At 35.2% G+C, this 19768-nt stretch overlaps 1 protein-coding gene across 1 annotated transcript in view; it reads right to left on the bottom strand.

Annotated features, from left to right (window-relative positions):
• The window catches only part of Pat1 (Protein interacting with APP tail-1), a 265102-nt gene that overhangs the window by 105321 nt on the left and 140013 nt on the right, over positions 1-19768 (bottom strand). Inside the window, exon 10 of the mRNA XM_090404192.1 lies at positions 802-926. Coding sequence (XP_090260318.1) covers positions 802-926 — 125 coding nt within the window. The remainder of the gene's footprint in view (positions 1-801; positions 927-19768) is intronic.

The raw sequence follows: 19768 nt of genomic DNA, 5'->3' as shown, positions 1-19768 counted from the left end.
ACAACTGAAAAGATTCAGTTGTGAATAACTAAGATAATAACTGGTGTACAGAAATGTGCACAAGAGTGATTGAAAGAATATAATCTTCAAAGAGACCAGATGAAGGAGAGGAGTAGGAGATATGAAGAAACTTATAAGTTAGTAAGATCTTACAATATAGACACATGAAATCCTTATTTTTTCTTATTTTTTTCTTCTTTCAATTCTACTACTTCTATATCTAATCACTTTCACTAATGTACAAAATCTTATATTTTTATGCAGCATGTTGATTCATATCTAGATTCAGAAATACAAAATATTCGACAGTAGACTTATTAGATTTTAGAAACATAATGCAAAGCATTATACATGTTTTTTTTATGAATACTAAGGCAATTGAGGTGAAGTCATTAGCCTCTATATACAAGTAGCCGAGTAATGAAGATTCTTCATATGCAAACCTTGTTTGCTTACACTTGGATAAAGGATGAATGTAATTCCTTGCATCTTTAATTTCTAACATGTCTGTATGTGTGCACTTCACTACCAACTTTCTTTGGCTAGCTCACCTCTCCTCTTTTGTTATTATATGGATGTACCCTGATCACTTTCATTTATAATTATGTTTCCATGCCAGAAAAGACAGGAACTTAATTATCCTATATGATATTATAAAGTTATAATTTTTCAAAATAAAGGACTACATCTATATATTAAATTATTCTTAAGTTAAACAGAAAAAAAAAAAAAATATAGAAATATAAATAAGTAAAAATCCCTTCTTCTGTTTAATTAGCATATAATTTTCAAACAGTTTACCTTGCATCTTTGAACCTTCCAGAACTATACTCATGAACATAAGATGCGTAAGCCAAATCCTCGTGTGCTATTGCCACATGAAGATTATGACCGCCAAACACACATAATCGAACATCAAGAGCTGCCTAGAAAATTGATTTTTTATTAATAAAAGTGTAAATTTAAGATTATGATCCATGAATTTTTCAAAAGCACACCAGTATTTGTTAAAAATCATAAATTATATATATGTAAAGAAAGATTTTATGACTTAGAAATTGTCATAATTTCTTTATTATAGAAGAAGGAATAGTGAGAAAGAACAAAACACACACACACACACACACACACACACAGTAGTAAAAATTAATGAGATTGATTTTACTAGTGTGTGTGTATAATCACGTGATAGCTGTAGGCTGTAAACACTGTGACTTATTTGTAAATCTGCAAACAATATGACTGACTACTTTGCTGAAATATTGGCTTGCTTTATTTCTAGATATTGCGACAAGAAAAATAAGACATTGTTCTTGAAAAGTATTATTGTTCTTATCCATAAATATATATAGCGAATGTGGTCTTACTAGTTTGTTTTTCAGATTCAACCAAAACCTGTTGCTTGCATGCTGTTCGGCCTTTGACATAACGATTCTCATTGGCAAAACGTTTGAGTAAGCGTGTCAAAAGTCAGACGTGGCTGCCAAAGTATCCAATGCCGGACTTACTTTTTTTTTGTTTTTCTATCTCTTAATCCACATTGTTACTGCGTGGAAGTGAAATTCATTATTCCACGGTCTTCTAACTCATTACGGAGACCTTACCTCACCGCAGTCACGCTCTACACAATTGCATCACGCACTGCTTAGCAATAGCATTGCTCGATGTTGGAAATTATTTCTTAGATAGATTTGAAAGAGAGAGAGAGAGAGAGAGAAAGTTTGCTGACGAGTACAAACAATAACTACCATCCTTAACGAACAATTGTTCAGTAGATACGTCATTGTGATTGCTTCGAGGAGAAAGAGATTTGCACGGGTTTTGGTAGCATCGTTATCTTGATGAAAGACCGGAAGAACATTGAGATCTGTGGTCGGTCCTTGACCTATTTGTAAGCGACATCATTAAGGGCATCTCATCTTCGGAAACATCTTAAGATTAGCGTGTGTAGTGCCAGGTACAAATTAATCTGATGTGTACGGCGTCATTTCTGAGTTATTATTGGTGTGTTACCCAATTTCAGTAGTTGTTTCCTCATCCCAAGGTCATTCCCCCATTTCCCTGGCTCTTGGAAAGAAATGTTTCCCTTGATTTGTTAATTACTGGGAAACCAAAGCGACTAAGGATATATTATTTCAGTATAATGGTCGTTAACTGCATGTTTTATCCGGCTAATATGGTTTTTGCAGGAGGGAAATACCACTAGCCCTGTATGAGATTGGCTTAATCACATTTAGTTTGAATAGGCTTTGTAAAGGTTACTCTCATGCTGGAAAAGATCTGGGAACAAGAATTCCATTAGAAAACGTTTCAGTCTAATCTATCACTAGCCTAAATAATGCATCCATAGCTGCCTTATCATCCAAGGAGCTGCGCATTTTCGTCCGCTCTGGACGTTAAGCCTTCTGTAGAATAACACAACAGCGTACCATTTACAGATCAAGTGTTGTTAGTTCTATAATATCATTTCGAAATTCCGGAGATGTTTTTAAATTGCCTGACTCTGGTGAACGCGCAATCGACTATGGAAATATCTCTGGAACAGGTATTTTCACTCCCAGGATTCATCTAAACTGCGTATTAATATATTCAAATATATATTCAGATTTGGTACAGAAATAAATGAAACCCAAGTTTCATTTATTTCACTTAATTTTATATCATTTGATAAAACTGTCAAGATCAATTTGACAGTTTTATCTAATTCTTGCTTCTTTTTTTCCCCTCTGTCATCAAAGCCATGCAGTTTAAATTTTTTTTTCTCTAAAGTTAATCTTCTTATTCCTCTTTTACCTTGCGGTGTCGAGGATTTTCTATTCATTTAACCGATACCGTATCGAGGATAAAGTGATCAGTCTTATGCCTCCCTGTAAAGTTAATACGCTTCAGAAACACTAATTGGACAACCTTCAATGGAGAGGGAGAGAATTTCATGATTTACTGAATTCAGTCAGAATTCTTTCAGAGAACGCCAAGTTCAACAAGTTTGCGATTTCTTACTTTGAGTTTAAGTTACACATTTTAATCAGTGTAACTTAAACTCAAATCTGTAATCTGCAAACTGTAATCAGTGATATACAGAAATCTTACAGGAGCTTGTTTTCTGTCAGCGACATTCAGGAATAGATGTAATCTCTGTGATAGACTCTCTGATTTGACTAAATATCTTTTTAATTTATGTAAATATTCACACAAATGTATTTCGATTAGATGTTTGAACTCAAACATTTGCCATCAAATTCACCACAGCCTGTTTAAAAGGAAATTTTAGAAGGAAACTTGAAATCAGCGCGTAATTTCCAGCTGAATTGCAGTTACAAGAAATTGACATACTGTTTAATGTTTAATGACAAAAAGTCTGCATTATTTATATTTATTATTATATTTATGCTTTTGACTAATATTCATATAATAATATACATTTCAGGGATCAACATTTAATGTTTTACAAATTTTTTTACAGATTTTACCGATTTACAGATTTGACAGTATTAAAAACACTTTCATAGTAGACAAAAACAAACTGTTACTATGGCAACAGATATTTTTATTTCCTTATAAACTCTGTTTATTGCTAACGTTATTATTGATTTATTTAACAGAATATTAGAATTGATTTACTGTCAATTATTGAAACAAAATCGGTAATCTATTACATCTGTGTTTTTGTTTTTAGTGACAGTTCAAGATGGTGGCTATTTACCGCAACCGACAGCATGTTTTCCTGGCAATCACCCTCTTCTTCTTCTTTGCCAGTAAGTGATTCCATAATATTTTCCTAATTTTAATATTCATATATTGCTGCCATTCTCTGTGTTATGTTTCTATTGGTGTTATTTTTACTACACGGCAAATTTTGTGATCAAATATCCTGTACAACTTTATATAATACAGCAAAAACTAATATAATTTATATAATATAATTATTGATCTACAAGAAAATAAAGTGATATATATATATACACACCACATAAGGCAATTTATTGAAAAAACAAGAAAGACTGTTAATCGACTGCTGTTAGTCGATGAATAAAAGAAATTCATCGATCGGCAATTAATTGAAAACACAATTTATCGAAAGGAAATTAATTGAAAACACAATTTATCGAAAGGCAATTCGACGAAAACCAACAATTCATCGAATGAAGAGTTCATCGAAAAATGAATTACAAGACATGCGAAGGGAAGTGAAGTTATAAAAGAAGTATATATGACAGTATATGCTTTTTCTATACTTTATGTGCATTTTACACAATCCGGGAATGAATATGTAAAAAGTATTTATATCGATATTTATCGCATGGAATCTTGAAGATTCTAATTAAAGACACCTATTACTACTAATTATTATTATTATTACAAACATAAATTAATAACAAAAGAAACTGCCTATCAGTTTGAGCATGCTGAAACCCTTTGCCTCGAAATCACTAATACCACCAATAGATAGCATCCCATAATACTAAATGCTATTTACAGGCCACCAAACCTAAACTTGATAAAATTCTTGCACGAACTCAATTGCTGACTTTCACGCCAAGAAATATGCTCAACCGAATACCTAATGATAGTTAGCGACATAAACATAAATATTGCATACGAAAACCAGAACGCTATCCATGTATAATCTAATACCAACAATAACATCATGTACTAGAGAAGAAATATTCGGAAATGCTATCACTGCTGCCTAGAGCATATAAACGTCTGAGCACCACCAAACAGTTACACTGCATCAGTCATAAAGTGCAAAGTAGCAGACCATTACTTCACCGCTCTAAACCTGCACACCAAGACAATATCCATGCAATGTCCCACAGAAGAAAAGCGACAGAAAACAATAATAGACGAAGAAATAGTCAACCACGAAATAAGAAAAACACACTGGGAACACCTGGCATCAGATTCAGAAGATATCTTAATATCTTATACAACAACATTAAGCTCACACTGGAGGAAATTATATAATAAAGCTGTAAAGAATTCGTTCATGTAGTACTGTTTCATGTATTCGTTTCATGTAGTACTGTTATATCCTGTACACCCCTCAAGGGGTGTACAGGATATAACAGTACTACATGAAAAAATTACATCATTACTAACATCCTATCTACAATTTTCCTCCAAATCAGTCTGTTACTTGTCAAGACTCCAACATTATCAGATCTTATATTTCTATCGTCTAAGGCACTTTGTACCATTATATCTTGGTCTTCCTCTGGGTCGTTTTCCTGACAACCTGGCAGAGAACAATTGTTTTGCTAATCTTTCCTCTCCAATTCTATTTAAGTGACCATACCACCTGAGATTAGCTCTGCTAATGCATTCCTGGATGTCTATTATAGTAAGCAAATTCTTATAGCGCGTTTACTATAATGGAAGTAAACTGTAATTGACATAATAAATTATTAAATTACTGCAAACTACCAATTAATTTACATGAGGAGTAATCAAAAACATCCAATACACAATATGTTATCAAAGAAAAACAATAGTACTGAAGCATCAACTATTTTTTCTCCTCACATGACTCTCACCCATGAATATATATGTATGTTTTTTGTATTTTTATTTTTATTATTTTTTATATATATAATCTGGAAACCCTGTTCAATCTAGAGATCTGACATGGAAATTTTTCAGGCACTTCAAGCTTCCAATAGGCAGGGCAGTAGTCTCTCACTGGTTGATGAAATTAATCTCCCACCCAAAGAAAATCACAAACATCCATATCCACTACAGGATTTGAACCTGCAGAAAACAACATAGTTGCTTAACTTGTGAAGGAACTGGGGTAAAATGTAATAATATTTCCTTCTGTCACACTGTCAAATGGATGTACTGAAAAAATAATATTGCATCGAGTTCTGTTGCAGCTGCAGTAAGAAACCTGCAAAAAATGTTTGAAATTAATACTATTATTATCCTTCCTTCACTGAAGCAAAAGCCTCATCATGGGGCAGTTTCAAGGAGGCAGAGGGGTTACAAGTGGGGGTCCCACAGAGCTCAGTACTGGGATTAACCTTTATATCAGTACTGATATAAAGGTTAAACTATATTGTTTAACCTTTATATCAGTGACATTGTCAGTGGATTGCAGGAGGATGTTCAGTTGTTTGCAGATGATGTGAAGCTGGGAAAGGTTATTAGTAATAGTGCAGATGTGATAGTCATGCAAGAGGATTTGAATAAGCTTGACAGATGGGCAAATGCAGTCGGTTTAATGCAGCAAAATGTAAGGTCTTGAGATTTGAAACACATCGATGGGATGCTACATACTCTATTGGAGGAGACATACTGGAGGAAGCAGGGGAGACAAGAGATCTAGGGTTGATGATTGATAGAAACCTGAAATTCAAGGGACATATTGCAAAGCTGGTGAAGGTAACACAAAGGATTGCTGCAATAATGAGAAGGACGCTAAACTGCAGAGATAAAAGAGTTATCATTCCGTTGTATAAGACCCTGATCAGACCACACTTAGACTATTGTTCTCAGATTTGGTCCCAGGATTTGAAGGGGATGAATTAACTGTGGAAAGGGTACAGAGGTGGATAACAAAGACAGTTTCAGGACTGTACAATGTTAGTTATGAGGATCGGCTGAGTGAATGTGGACTGCAGAGTTTGGTGGATAGAAGGAGAGGTGATATGAGTGAGACTTTTAAACTGTTGAGGTGGTTACAGGGTTGACACTGGGGGAGTTCTTTCGCTTGGTTGAACAGCGGTAAGGAGTGATGACAAGGGGCTATCCCTCGAAGTTACGAAAGGAAACTTTGAGCAAGAGGATGAGGAGTGGTTTCTTTGCATGGAGAGTGGTTGAACCGTGGAATGTTGCCTGATATAGTGGTGAGAGCGAGAACGGTCAATGAGTTTAAGGAGTGGTATGATAGACTTTGTGTTTCCTAGGAGAGATGAGTCTTTTGATTCCTTGGAGGCCTAAATAATAATAATTAGAAGCTGTCACTATAATACAATCATCATCAAATGTCTGACATGTACCCTCAGGGTGTGTACAGATTAAGGTAGCACTACATGAAAAGTTGCATCATTACTAACTTCCAATCAACAATTTTTCTCCGAATGAATCTGTTATCATCCTTTCAGGGATTTAGGCCTAGTGGCCCATTCTGGTCTCATATTCATTTTTTCTTTGGAAAAAATCTTCCATATCTTCCAACTGAATTGTATTGGAGTATTTTTTTGGGTAGTCTCGATCTGTCCATTCTTTTGATATGTTCAATCCTCTTCTATCAATATTCATATACTTTGTCCCAATACTGAGTCTATTTTTAGTTCTTTACATATTTCTATGCTTCTTAGGAACTTTTGTCCCAGAGAATATAGTCTCATATCCTTTGTAGGAATTTCATTTCTCCAGTTTCTATTCTTTTTTTCATCTCCTGTTTTTATAGTTCACAATTCACTTCCATAGAGTAGAGGTCTTTCCAAAACTTTAAAGACTCTTATTCTTGAATGCTTTTGGACTTCGTTAGGTTTGAAAATCTTGTTTTTATAGTCCATAATTAACTTCCGTAAAGTAGAGGTCTTTCCAAAACTTTATAAACTCTTATTCTTGCATGCTTTTGGACTTTGTTAGGTTTGAAAATTTTATTGATCATTCCTGTTATCTCTAGAAACTTTGATGTCAATGTCAGTTTTTGTATATGATACAGCACATCCAAGGTATTTGAAGCAGTTAATTTCTTCTAAAATTTTACTTTCAATCATGATTTTACTTCTGACTGGAAATAGTCCTTTAAAAGCCACGATTTTTGTTTTATCTGTTGATATTTGCATTCCAAATTTTTTTGCACTTATGTTTAAAGTGTATACGGATTTTTAGAGTTCATCTTCACTTCTTGCTATGATTATTTGGTCATCTGCAAACAAGTTTGCAATGACCAAATCTGGATAAACTATATCCAGCATAGTTTAAATGCGTTTTATATTTTACTTTCATTTTTTTTTTTTTTTTTTTTTACTTATTCATCTACATAGATATTAAATAACAGTGGTGACATTGTGAATCCTTGACAGACTCTTCTGTTTTATTGATTTCCATTCTGTAACTTTTTCATTGATTCTTACAGCTATTTGATTATTCTGATATATGATAGTTATTGCAGCAAGCAGCTGATATGAAATTTAGATTCTTGAGCATGGTCCACAGTTTGGTCCTTAAAACTTTGTCAAAGGCTTTCTGGTGATTTACAAATGACACATGCATTTCTATGTTGTATTCATAATGTTTTTCCATTACGATTTTCTATGTGAAAGTTGGGTCAATGCACAATCATTCTTATTGAAAGCCATTTTGTTCTTCAAAGTTTATCTTCTACACACAATTTACGTTTTGAAGTTAATATTCATGCATATAACTTAAACAGTAGCACTTAATGCCTTTTTTATATATTGGGATGATAACTGCCTTATTCCAACTTTCTGGAATTTTTCCTGTTGCCAGATATTGTTAAATAATTTTAAAAGTCGTTTGATGAATAGGATGCCTACATATTGTCTTTGTTATCCACTTCTGTACCCTTTCCACAGTTAATTTATCCCCTTCAAATCCTGGGACCAAATCTGAGAACAATAGTCTAAGTGTGGTCTGATCAGGGTCTTATACAACAGAATGATAACTCTTTTATCTCTGCAGTTTAGCGTCCTTCTCATTATTGCAGCAATCCTTTGTGTTACCTTCACCAGCTTTGCAATATGTCCCTCTTGAATTTCAGGTTTCTATCAATCATTAACCCCAGATCTCTTGTCTCCCCTGCTTCCTCCAGTATATCTCTCCTCCAATAGAGTATTCAGCGTCCCATCAATGTGTTTCAAACCTCAAGACCTTACATTTTGCTGCATTAAATCGACTTCATTTGCCCACCTGTCAAGCTTATTCAAATCCTCTTGCATGACTACCACATCTGCACTATTACTAATAACCTTTCCCAGCTTCACATCATCTGCAAACAACTGAACATCCTCCTGCAATCCACTGACAATGTCATTGATATAAAGGTCCCGGTATTGAGCCCTGTGGGACGCCCACTTGTAACCCTCTGCCTCCTTGAAACTTGCCCCACCATACGCAACTCTCTGATACCTATCGGACAGCCAATCCTGAATCCAGTTGACCAACCTGACATCCACACCCATGTGCTGCAACTTAAATATCAGCTTATCATGTGTCACCCTGTCAAATGCTTTCGCTAAATCCAAGAAAATGGCAGTATATGCCTTTCCCTCATCTACTGCTCTTGTAACTTTATTTATAAAAGGCTAGCATATTACTAAAACAAGAGCGCCTCCCCACAAATTCATGTTAATTCTCACAGATAACATTACCCTCATCTGTCCAATGTTGTATATGGTCCCTAATTAATTTCTCCAAGATCTTAACAACTACTGATGACACACACAAATTGCCTATAATTAGACACTTCCAGTCTGCTACCGTCCTTATGCAATGGCACTATTTTACCTTCCTTCCATTCCCTGGGCACCTTTCCTGTAGCCAGACTTTCGTTGAAAAGCCAGGTCAAAGGAGCTGTCAGTTCCTTAGCACATTCTCTCAAAACTCGTGAAATACCATCGAATCCCACAGCTTTACTGACATCCAGAGTACTCAGTATTTGGAACACGTTCTCCTCCTGCACCCCTAAACCTCGAACCTGCTCTGTCCCTCTAGTATTAAAATTTACTCCTCCAGGATGAAATACACCAATAAAGTGTTCATCGAACACTTTATTGACTAGAGTGAATAGAGTGACTGACCTCTGCATCAGTCACTCTATTCCCAGTTTTAGTCCACAATGTCATTCTTCCACAATCATTTCTCCTCCTACTGGCCACATAACTAATGTCAGTTGTTACTATCTTGCCATAAGTTTTGGAAGAAGTCCAGCCAGGTTTTCTCTTAGATTATTTCAAGTTTCACTTTTTATTTTACCTCCTTATTCATATTCCTTAGAATTTTGTATGTATTTGTATCTTCACTATAAGATCTCTTTTCAATTTTGTTATGAAGTTAACCATCTCTGATGTCTGTATTCTTTCTTTTTATGACAAGCTTTTTTTGCTATTGCTCTTTTGTATTTAGAATTAATTTTTGTTTCTAGTGATTTTGTGTTTATCCATTGTTTATATACTTCTTTCTTATCTTTGATTATTGCTTCAATGTTTTCATTCCAGTTTCTTATTCCCTTTCTCCTCTTCCATTTAATTTCTGTTCAGAGGCATTCTGTTGCTGCATTTATTAATACATTTTTTAAATTATTCCAGTTTATCTCTATATCATTTCTCTTATTTCTTTTAGTTTTCCATTTATTCTTTACAAATAAAGGTAGTTGATACTTTCATATCTAAAAGATCCAAGAGTTAAACTAAAAGATTCCTAGAGATTTCTCTTAGCATGGTTTATCTGTTATCAGTCAATACTCCAATATTATCAGATCTTATATTTCTGTCTTCTAATAAGGTACTTTTTACTGTATCAATTCACCTGGATCTTAGTCTTCCTCTGGGACTTTTTTTCTACCAACCTAGCAAAGAACACTTGTTTGCTAATATCTTTCCTCTCCCATTCTGTTGAAGTGGCTGTACCACCTGAGATTAACTTTACTAATACATTCTTGAATACTAATAATTTCCGATTATTTCCTAATATCCTCATTTTTCATATTATACTATCATTGATGCCATCTGTTCACTCTCCTAATCTTTATAAAAACTTTCATATCTGCAGTCTCCAGTTTTTGGTGAAGTGTTTTATTTCGAACCCAATTCTCAGATCTTTAAATTAAAATTGGTTTGAATGCTGTCTTTTATACAGCTAATTTAGTGTTTTGACTGATTTCTCTCTTGTTCAATATAAATTTATCTGGTTGACTTCCTATCATACCAGTTTTGCTAATTCTGATGTCAATTTCCATATTCTAAATTTGCCATCTTCTCTGAAAATTGTGCCTAGGTAGCTGAAATGTTTTACTTGTTCTATAGGTTTTCCATTCAAGATACAGTTGATATTTTCATTGTCTGTCTTTTTTATTGCTGATTTTCATACCAAATTTTATTACAACAGTTATTCAATTTAGTCACAAAATCTTGCAGGCTTGTACTGGATTTATTTAGAAATATAACATCATCTGCATAAAGTAAAAAGCCTAAGATTAACATACCATTTTCCTTCATAATGTGATCCTGAGAACCTATATTTGGCCTGAATCCAGCCTATTCTTCACACCAAGCTCAAGCTTTCCTCCTACAATCCTTCTTAGAGCTTTTTTCCTCTTACAATCCTTCAAGTACACTTGCACAAATCATGAACATTCAGTAGGGAAATACTTGTGTAATTCTCACATTCAGTTTTATTTCCCTTTTTATAAATTGATACTATGAATACTCCAATTATCCAGGACTTCTCAATTATGCAGGGAAGCCACTGTAAAACTTTTACACCACCATACGTGAACATTACAAAAACCAAAACCATGCTGGTAACAAGAGAAAATACCGGATATAAATATTAAGATCAGAGGAAATACTTTAGATCAAGTAGAGAGTTACATATATTTGGGTCAACTAATTACAGAGAATAGAAAGTGTGATAAAGAAATATTAAGAAGAATAGAAATTGCTAGATCAACCTTCATTAGCATGAAAAGCATTCTGACCTCAAGGGAAATTCACACAAAAACAAGAATCAAGCTGTCCAAATGCTACGCATGGTCAACACTGCTATATGGAGCAGAAACCTGGATAATATCAAAATATTGTAAAAATTAACTAAAAGTGTTTGAGATGTGGATCCTCAGAAGAATTCTTAGAGTCCCATGGACTGCCAAAAAAAATAATTTAGAAATATTAGAGATGATTGGAGAAGATAGGACTCTGTTGACAACCATTAAGAAAAGGAAAACCACTCAACTTGGCTACATACTAAGGCATGAATCCCTACAAAAAACGCTTCTAGAAGGAATGATAGAAGGAAAACGAAGAAGAGGAAGACAAAGAACAGACTGGATGGGAAATATTAAGGACTGGACCTTTTTGTCCTATGAAGAATGTAAAAGAGAAGAACAAAACCGCACGTGGAAGCTCATGGTAGTCAACCTCCTGGAAGGAGATGACATCTGACAAGACTTGAGCATTTCGGGTTTGATATCATCTACTCAAGTTGCCTTTCCACATTTCAAATTTTTAATGTTCTTTTCTACATCAAATATTGATCATCATCATCATCATCATCATCATCAAATTCCTGCCATGTACCCTCAAGGGGTGTACAGGATATGACAGTACTACATGAAAAAATTACATCATTACTAACTTCCTATCTACAATTTTCCTCCAAATCAGTCTGTTACTTGTCAAGACTCCAACATTATCAGATCTTATATTTCTATCGTCTAAGGCACTTTGTACCGTATCAATCCACCTATATCTTGGTCTTCCTCTGGGTCGTTTTCCTGCCAACCTGGCAGAGAACACTTGTTTTGCTAATCTTTCCAATCCCATTCTATTTAAGTGACCATACCATCTGAGATTAGCTCTGCTAACACATTCCTGGATGCTGACAATGTCAAGTTCTTTCCTAATATCCTCATTTTTAATATGATATTGCCATTGATGCCATCTGTTCACGCCTCTAATCTTTCTCAGGACTCTCATATCTGCGGTCTCTAGTCTTTGGTCAAGTGTTTTACTTCTGACCCAGCTCTCAGATCCATAAGTTAAAATTGGTTTGAACACAGTCTTGTATACAGCTAATTTAGTGTTCCGACTAATTTCTCTCTTATTCCATATGAATTTATTCAATTGACTTCCCACGATACCAGCTTTGCTGATTCTGTTGTCTATTTCTATATTTAGTTTACCATCTTCAGTAAAAATTGTGCCTAAGTAGCTGAAATGTTTTACTTGTTCCACAGGTTCTCCATTCACAACACAGTTGACATTTTCAATGATTCTGCCTATTTTCATTGTCTTTGTCTTTTTATTGCTGACCTTCATACCATATCTATTACAACAGCTATTCAATTTAGTCAGAGAATCTTGCAGACTTGTAGCGGATTTATTTAGAAGTATAACATCATCCGCATAAAGCAAAGAGCTGACATTAACATCTCCAATTTTGATATCAGGTTTAATACCACATTCCTTCATAATGTGATCCATATAGATAATGAATAACAGAGGGGATAATGTACATCCTTGTCTCACACCAGATTTAACATTAAACCATCTTCCTGTACTTCCTTCAATTCTAACTGCTGACTCACAACTCAGATAAAGACTAAGTATTGCTTGATATAATGCCCCATTGACACCATATAACTGCAGCGTATTGAATAGCTTCTCTCTTGGCACCTTGTCATATGCCTTTTCCAAATCGACAAAACTTAAATACAGATCTTTGTTATATTCCCATGCTTTCTCGACTATTTGTCGTAAAGTGAAGATCTGATCCTGGCAGCCTCTATTTGGCCTGAATCCAGCTTGTTCTTCACCAAGCTTTTCTTCCACAATTCTTCTCAACCGTTTCTCAAGTATACTTGCATAGATCTTGCCAGGAACACTCAGTAGGGAAATACCTCTGTAATTCTCACATTCAGTTTTATTTCCCTTTTTATATATGGGTACTATGAGAGCTCTACTCCAATCATCGGGAATTCGTCCCTCTGTCCAGGCTTTCTGAACTATGCAGTGCAGCCACTGTAAGACTCTTATACCACCATACTTCAGCATTTCTGGTCGAATATCATCTACTCCTGCTGCCTTTCCACATTTCAAGCCTTTGATGGCTTTTTCTACTTCAAGTATGGATATGTATTCCTGACTGCATGCCTGGTCAGTGTTTTTTATCACTGTGCTGTCATCACTGCTTGTTTCATTTAGCAGTTTTTCAAAGTAATTACTCCATACTTCAAGGATATCTTTTTCTCCTGTTTTCATTTCACCTTTATCATCTCTAATTCCTTTTACAGCACTCTTTCCTCCATTCCTAAGCTTCTTCAACAACCTCCAGAATATTTTGCCACCTTCTTGATATTTATTTTCTATATTCTTGCCAAAGTCCTCCCATGACTTTTGTTTAGCTAGTTTTACACACTGTTTAGCTTTCTTACATTTGTCTCTGTATTCTGTAAGAGTAAAAGCTGACTTATTTGCCAGGAACTTTTGATATGCTTTCTTCTTTTCCTTTACTGCCTCTTTGACTTCCTGTGTCCACCAGGGAGTTCTGATTTTTTTATCTTTGCACACAACCTCACCACATGCCTCTCTGGCAGAATCAATCAATGTTTCCTTCAGAGTTTGCCACTGAATCTCCAAGGTTTGATTCCTGTTCTCAAACTCTTTCATTTTCTTTTCAATAATATTTCTGTATTTTAGTCTACAGTTTACATCTGAGAGCTGCTCAACTTTTATTCGCTTTAAAACTTTCTTACATGTTATTCTTTTCAATATGAAATTCAATTTTATCCTGCTCAAGACTAAATAGTGATCACTTCCAATTTCAAATCCTCTGTACACTCTGGTGTCCTGCACCAGGGAGAAAACATCACTATCAACAATAACATAGTCAATGAGACTTTTCTTATTCCTAGCCTCTTCTCTCCATGTGAATTTGTGCACATTTTTATGTTGGAACATGGTGTTAGTAATAACCAGTCCATGTCCTGAGCAGAAATCCAACAGATATTTGCCATTATTATTAGCTTTGCTCTTTTCTCCAAATTTTCCCAAAATATTTTTGTATGTCTCACAATCATTTCCTACTCTACTATTTAGATCCCCAACAAGGACCAACTTTTCCTTTTTCATTGTGTCAGTTGCTTTTTCTAAAGCCTCAAAAAATTCTTCCACTTCTACCTTAGTAGAACCTTCTGTGGGACCATAGGCACAAATAAGTCTCATTGTCCAGTTCCCCATTCTCATATTTGCCCACATTACTCTACTTGAGACTGACTGCCATTCAAGAAGATTAGCCTCGTATTTTGTGTTGAATACTATGGCTACTCCTTCTTTTCCTTGATTGTTATTGCCTGAATATAACATTTTGTATTTATTGCTCAGAAAGATCTCACCAGTTTTGGTCTTTTTTGTTTCAGTCACCCCTATTATGTCGATCTGGTACTTATCTAATTCCTCAGCTAGCTCCATTTCTTTGCCATTCAGGCTTCTTACGTTGATAGTACCGATCTTCAACTCTGGTGATGTTGAGTTGGGGTTTGTTTTCAGATTTGTTCCAGTAGCTGACTTTTCGCTGTTCACCCTGGTTCCCTGGCGAAAACAACGGGGGCCTTGTTTAACCGGGCGACGCCCCAGCCGGCATGAAATTTTGTCATGTTGTACCATCATTTTTTATTTTGGTTTAACCAATAAGAATACAATTTGGTCGGCTAAATCCCAAATTGCCAGCCCATCCTCGTTCGTTCAGTATCAAAGTAGATACCCAACAGGGTGCACCACGAGAAGGTGAGGATTGGACATTAGGTCAGAAGCCCTGGTCGGTTCTCCGCATTCCTTTAAAGGCTATGTGGAGGTCTCCTCTCAGTTATACAGCTATGACCCTTAAGCACCCCTATATCTAGATTGCATGCCTGTTAGGTGTTTCTAACACTGTGTGGTCACTCACTTGTTTCATTTAGTAATGTTTCTAAATAATTACTCCATAGATCAATGATATCTTTATCTCCAATTTTCATATCACCATTATCATCTCCGATTCCTTTTACAGTACTCTTTCCTCCATTTCAAAGCTTCTTCAATAGCCTCCAGAACATTTTGCCACTTTCCTGATATTTATTTTCAACGTTCTTACCAAAGTCTTCCCATGACTTTTGTTTAGCTAGTTTTACAGACTGCTTTCTTACATTTGTCTCTGTATTCTCTAAGACCACAAGCTGACTTATTGCCAGAAACTTATAATATGCTTTCTTCAATGTTTTCTTCAGAGTTTACCACTCAATCTTCAAGGTTTTGTTCCTGTTTTCAAACTCTTTCATTTGTTTTTGAATAATGTTCGTGTATTTAGTCTACAGTTCACATCTTAAAACTGTTCAACTTTAATTTGTTTTAAAACTTAGTTATATACTCCTCTTTTTAATATGAAATTTATACTGAAAATATGAATACTCGTGTCCCAAACTAGTGTTAAAATATCACTATCAACAATAACATGTTGATAGTCAATGAGACTGTTCTTATTTCTTACATCCTCAATCCATGTGGACATGTTAACAAGTCCATGTCCTGAGCAGAAATCCAACATGTACTTACCATTATTATTAGCTTTGCTATTTTCTCCAAATTTTTCCAAAAAATTTCCTTTATGTTTGGTAACCATTTCCTTCTATGCTGTTTAGATCTCCAACAAGGACCAACTTTTCCTTTTTTTATTGTGTCAGTTGCTTTCTTTCATACCTCAAAAAATTCCTCCATTTCTACCTTAGAAAAACCTTCTGTAGGACTATAGGCACAAATAAGTCTCATTGTCCAGTTCCCCATTCTGATATTTGCCCAAATCACTCTACTTGAAATTGCCTGCCATTCAAGAAGATTAGCCTCATATTTAGTGTTGAATACTATGGCTACTCCTTCTTTCCCTTGATTGTCATTGTCTGAATATAACATTTTGTATTTATTGCTCAGAAAGATCTCACCAGTTTTTGTCTTTTTTTGTTTCAATCACCCCTATTATCGAGCTAGTACTTATCTAATTCTTCAGCTAGCTCCATTTCTTTGCCATTCAGGCTTCTTATGTTGATAGTACCAATCTTGAACTCGGGTGATGTTGAGTTGGGGTTTGTTTCAGGATCTGTTCCAGTAGCTGACTTTTCACTGTTTCCCCTGGCAGTGAAAAGTCTGTGAATAATGTTGTACCATTATTTTAAATTGTGGTTTAAGCCAATAAGAATAAAATTTGGTTGGCTAAATCCCAAATTGCCAGCCCATCCTCGTTTGTTTAGTATCCAGGTAGATACCGCACAGGGTGCTCCATGGGAAGGTGAGGATTGGACATTAGATCAGAACTCCTGGTATGTACTCTTCATTCCTTAAAAGGCTATGTGGATGTCTCCTCTCAGTTACACTGCTTTGACCCTTAAGTATCCCTGTGAAACAAATTATGCATTATAATAATTCCAAGTGGCTGATGACTCATTATCCGGTGATACATGAAATGATAAAAGACCCCATAATCCTGCTACTAATTACTCTGTCAAATCACACCTAGAGGAAGTAAGTAATTGCAGCATGTGTGTTTGTATACATAAAGTGGGAATGTCATGTTCCTAAGTTTCACTTACTACTGCAAGACTACTTTTTAATTCTTCTTTCCAATTATGCATGAAAGACAACATAAAGCAAAACGTAGCAACAGAAAGAGTTCTGAGGTCAGTGTTGGGTAGTATGTAAAGGCTTGTCATGATTGAGGCCTTAAATAACAGAAGAAAAAATCCATTAAAAAACATCAGTAGGACATATCAAAAAAAAAAAGTTTCCACTTTACCGACATTCATGGCCTTAACCCAAACATAAATTACATGCACCACCACAACTATTTACTATCTAAATCAAATGTGCTATTTTTCATAGAACTTCAACAACCACTGCCCACCCTAACAATCTGTGACCTGTGATTTCATCTGATCTAATATCAGAGAGCTATGTTAGAGAATGCCAAAACTAGAATTCACTTTTTGATCTACTCTGGTAAAAATTTCCTTACCATATTTTCTAGCATGCATTTGAAGTCTTTATCAATCTCCAAATTCAGATAACTTGACCTCTTTGATTGCTTATTGCTGGAGCTGTTTTTTTGTAGTCCAAACAGTGAGGTCATTTTTCTTAGGGATCTCAATGTTCACAAGTCAAAGTGAATGAACTATCTTTTCTAATTTCATTGGATCAAGCTGGCAGAGATTTAGTGTCAGCAATGCCCTAACACAAATTGTTCCCATACCTACCAGAATATCCTCACCATCCTATCAATACCATTACAATGGTGTTAAATGGGATGAACTTTGCAACTTTTACTCCCCAAAAGGTGTTATGGTTTATGTAATTCAAACGCTTAATCTAATCAATTCATTTGCTTTTTATAGTGCCTGCATGCATGTGTCATTGTTGTATGTTTCCATGAAGATGGCAATATGACAATGACGACATATAGGAGGTATTTATTTAAAGTTTCTTTTAATTAATATTCCAGTATACATTGTAAATTCCTTAAATAATTTAATAGTCATAGTTAATCTAATCAAAGACCCCAAAAAAATTTTGACTGCTATTCAAGCCTTGGTTCTTTAACAAGTGCTGAGGCAGTCAGAGAAAAAAAAATTCAGCATTTCACAAGACTCGAGAACAAAAGTCAGGTTCATACTCAGCTTACACTCTAGCTTGTAACAACTGCAAAAAAAGAAGTCAAACCAAATCCAAACTGTAAAGGAGTCATGTGCAGAAAACCTGCCACCTGTTTCAAACAGTGTCAAACCTTCTGATCCCTTGACTGGAACAATGGATGTAACTTCTGTCCATCCATGTTTCCACCTCTTTCTCTCTCTCTCACACACACACACCTCCAAATGGCGCCATCATAAGATCACCCAAAGTAAGAAAGCCACTGTAAGCATTTCTCCTGCAAGCTCATCCAAGATGACATCAAATGGCCTCTCATAACACCAAGAACAGCTTGCTCCATGTTATCTCCCTGGTCTTTCACAAGACAAAAATCAGAATCCTGAATAGCTTACATACCAAAGTCTCCTGCTACTCATGGTATCCTATCAATTGTAGTCATCAAAACTTGCAATCCAAAATCACACATTCCTTTATCATGTTTCACAATCTTTCATCCTTGCTCGGTACCTTACAGTATAAAATTAAGTTCATAGTTATCCATTCCAAAAAATGATGACAAGAGTCAGTAGTCTCATTTTATTTTCTTAAGATTTATAAAGTCATCAACAGCCAACTTCTTCGATCTGAAGGCATATCAGCTAATCAGTGGCTAGCAATATGGATTCTATCACTTTGTCAATCCACAGGCTCTTGAAAATTCAATTGCTAGATTCCTCTCAAGTCATTGCGTGTCACAGTAGATGGTCTCTTCATATTTCTCCACCCCAGAGCACCTCCCCAAGGCTCTGTACTTCTGCCCATTCTCCTATACAGACCTTTTCTCACTAACCACAAATCCTATTCACAATTTTTTGGATAACACAATCATCGCCTTAATATCTAATCCTCTTGCCATTTTTCAGTGAAGAAGCATAACAAATTTCAATGGTGTCAAAATACATGTTTTGTTTAAACAAAGATGGATACAAAAATGTGTTGCACTACAAGAAGCTGAAAGCTGAAAACCAAGTCAGAAGCTGTGGTCCGTTTTCTATATTTCTGCCAGGCTGTGTGGAGGACTTCTTTCAGTTATCTAGCTTGACCATTACACAATATGTGAATTTCTTCACATCTTTATACTGGAACATGGTCTTAACAATGGCCAGTCTTTGTCCGAGCAGAAATTTAGCAGATACTTCACATTATTATTAGACAAGCCCATTTTTTCAAAATTTCCCAAAACATTTCTGTATGTCTGGAACTGATACACACACACACACACTATTATTTCAGTGTCCACTGCCTTTATAACGAAGCAAAGAATTGCTCTACTTTTGTTAGTGGCACTTTTACCAGAACTGTTAAAGAGAACACTAGCTTGCAGGCATGAGGAAGTTTTTTCCCACATTTAAGACAAATTTGAA

The sequence above is a fragment of the Typopeltis vanoorti genome, chromosome 2, assembly GCF_054136105.1.
Source record: "Typopeltis vanoorti isolate ZY-2024b chromosome 2, IOZ_Tvanoo_1.0, whole genome shotgun sequence".
NCBI classification, from domain to species: domain Eukaryota; kingdom Metazoa; phylum Arthropoda; class Arachnida; order Uropygi; family Thelyphonidae; genus Typopeltis; species Typopeltis vanoorti.
The sequence above is the reverse complement of the archived record's forward strand: the minus strand, read 5'-3'. Positions and strand labels throughout refer to the sequence as shown.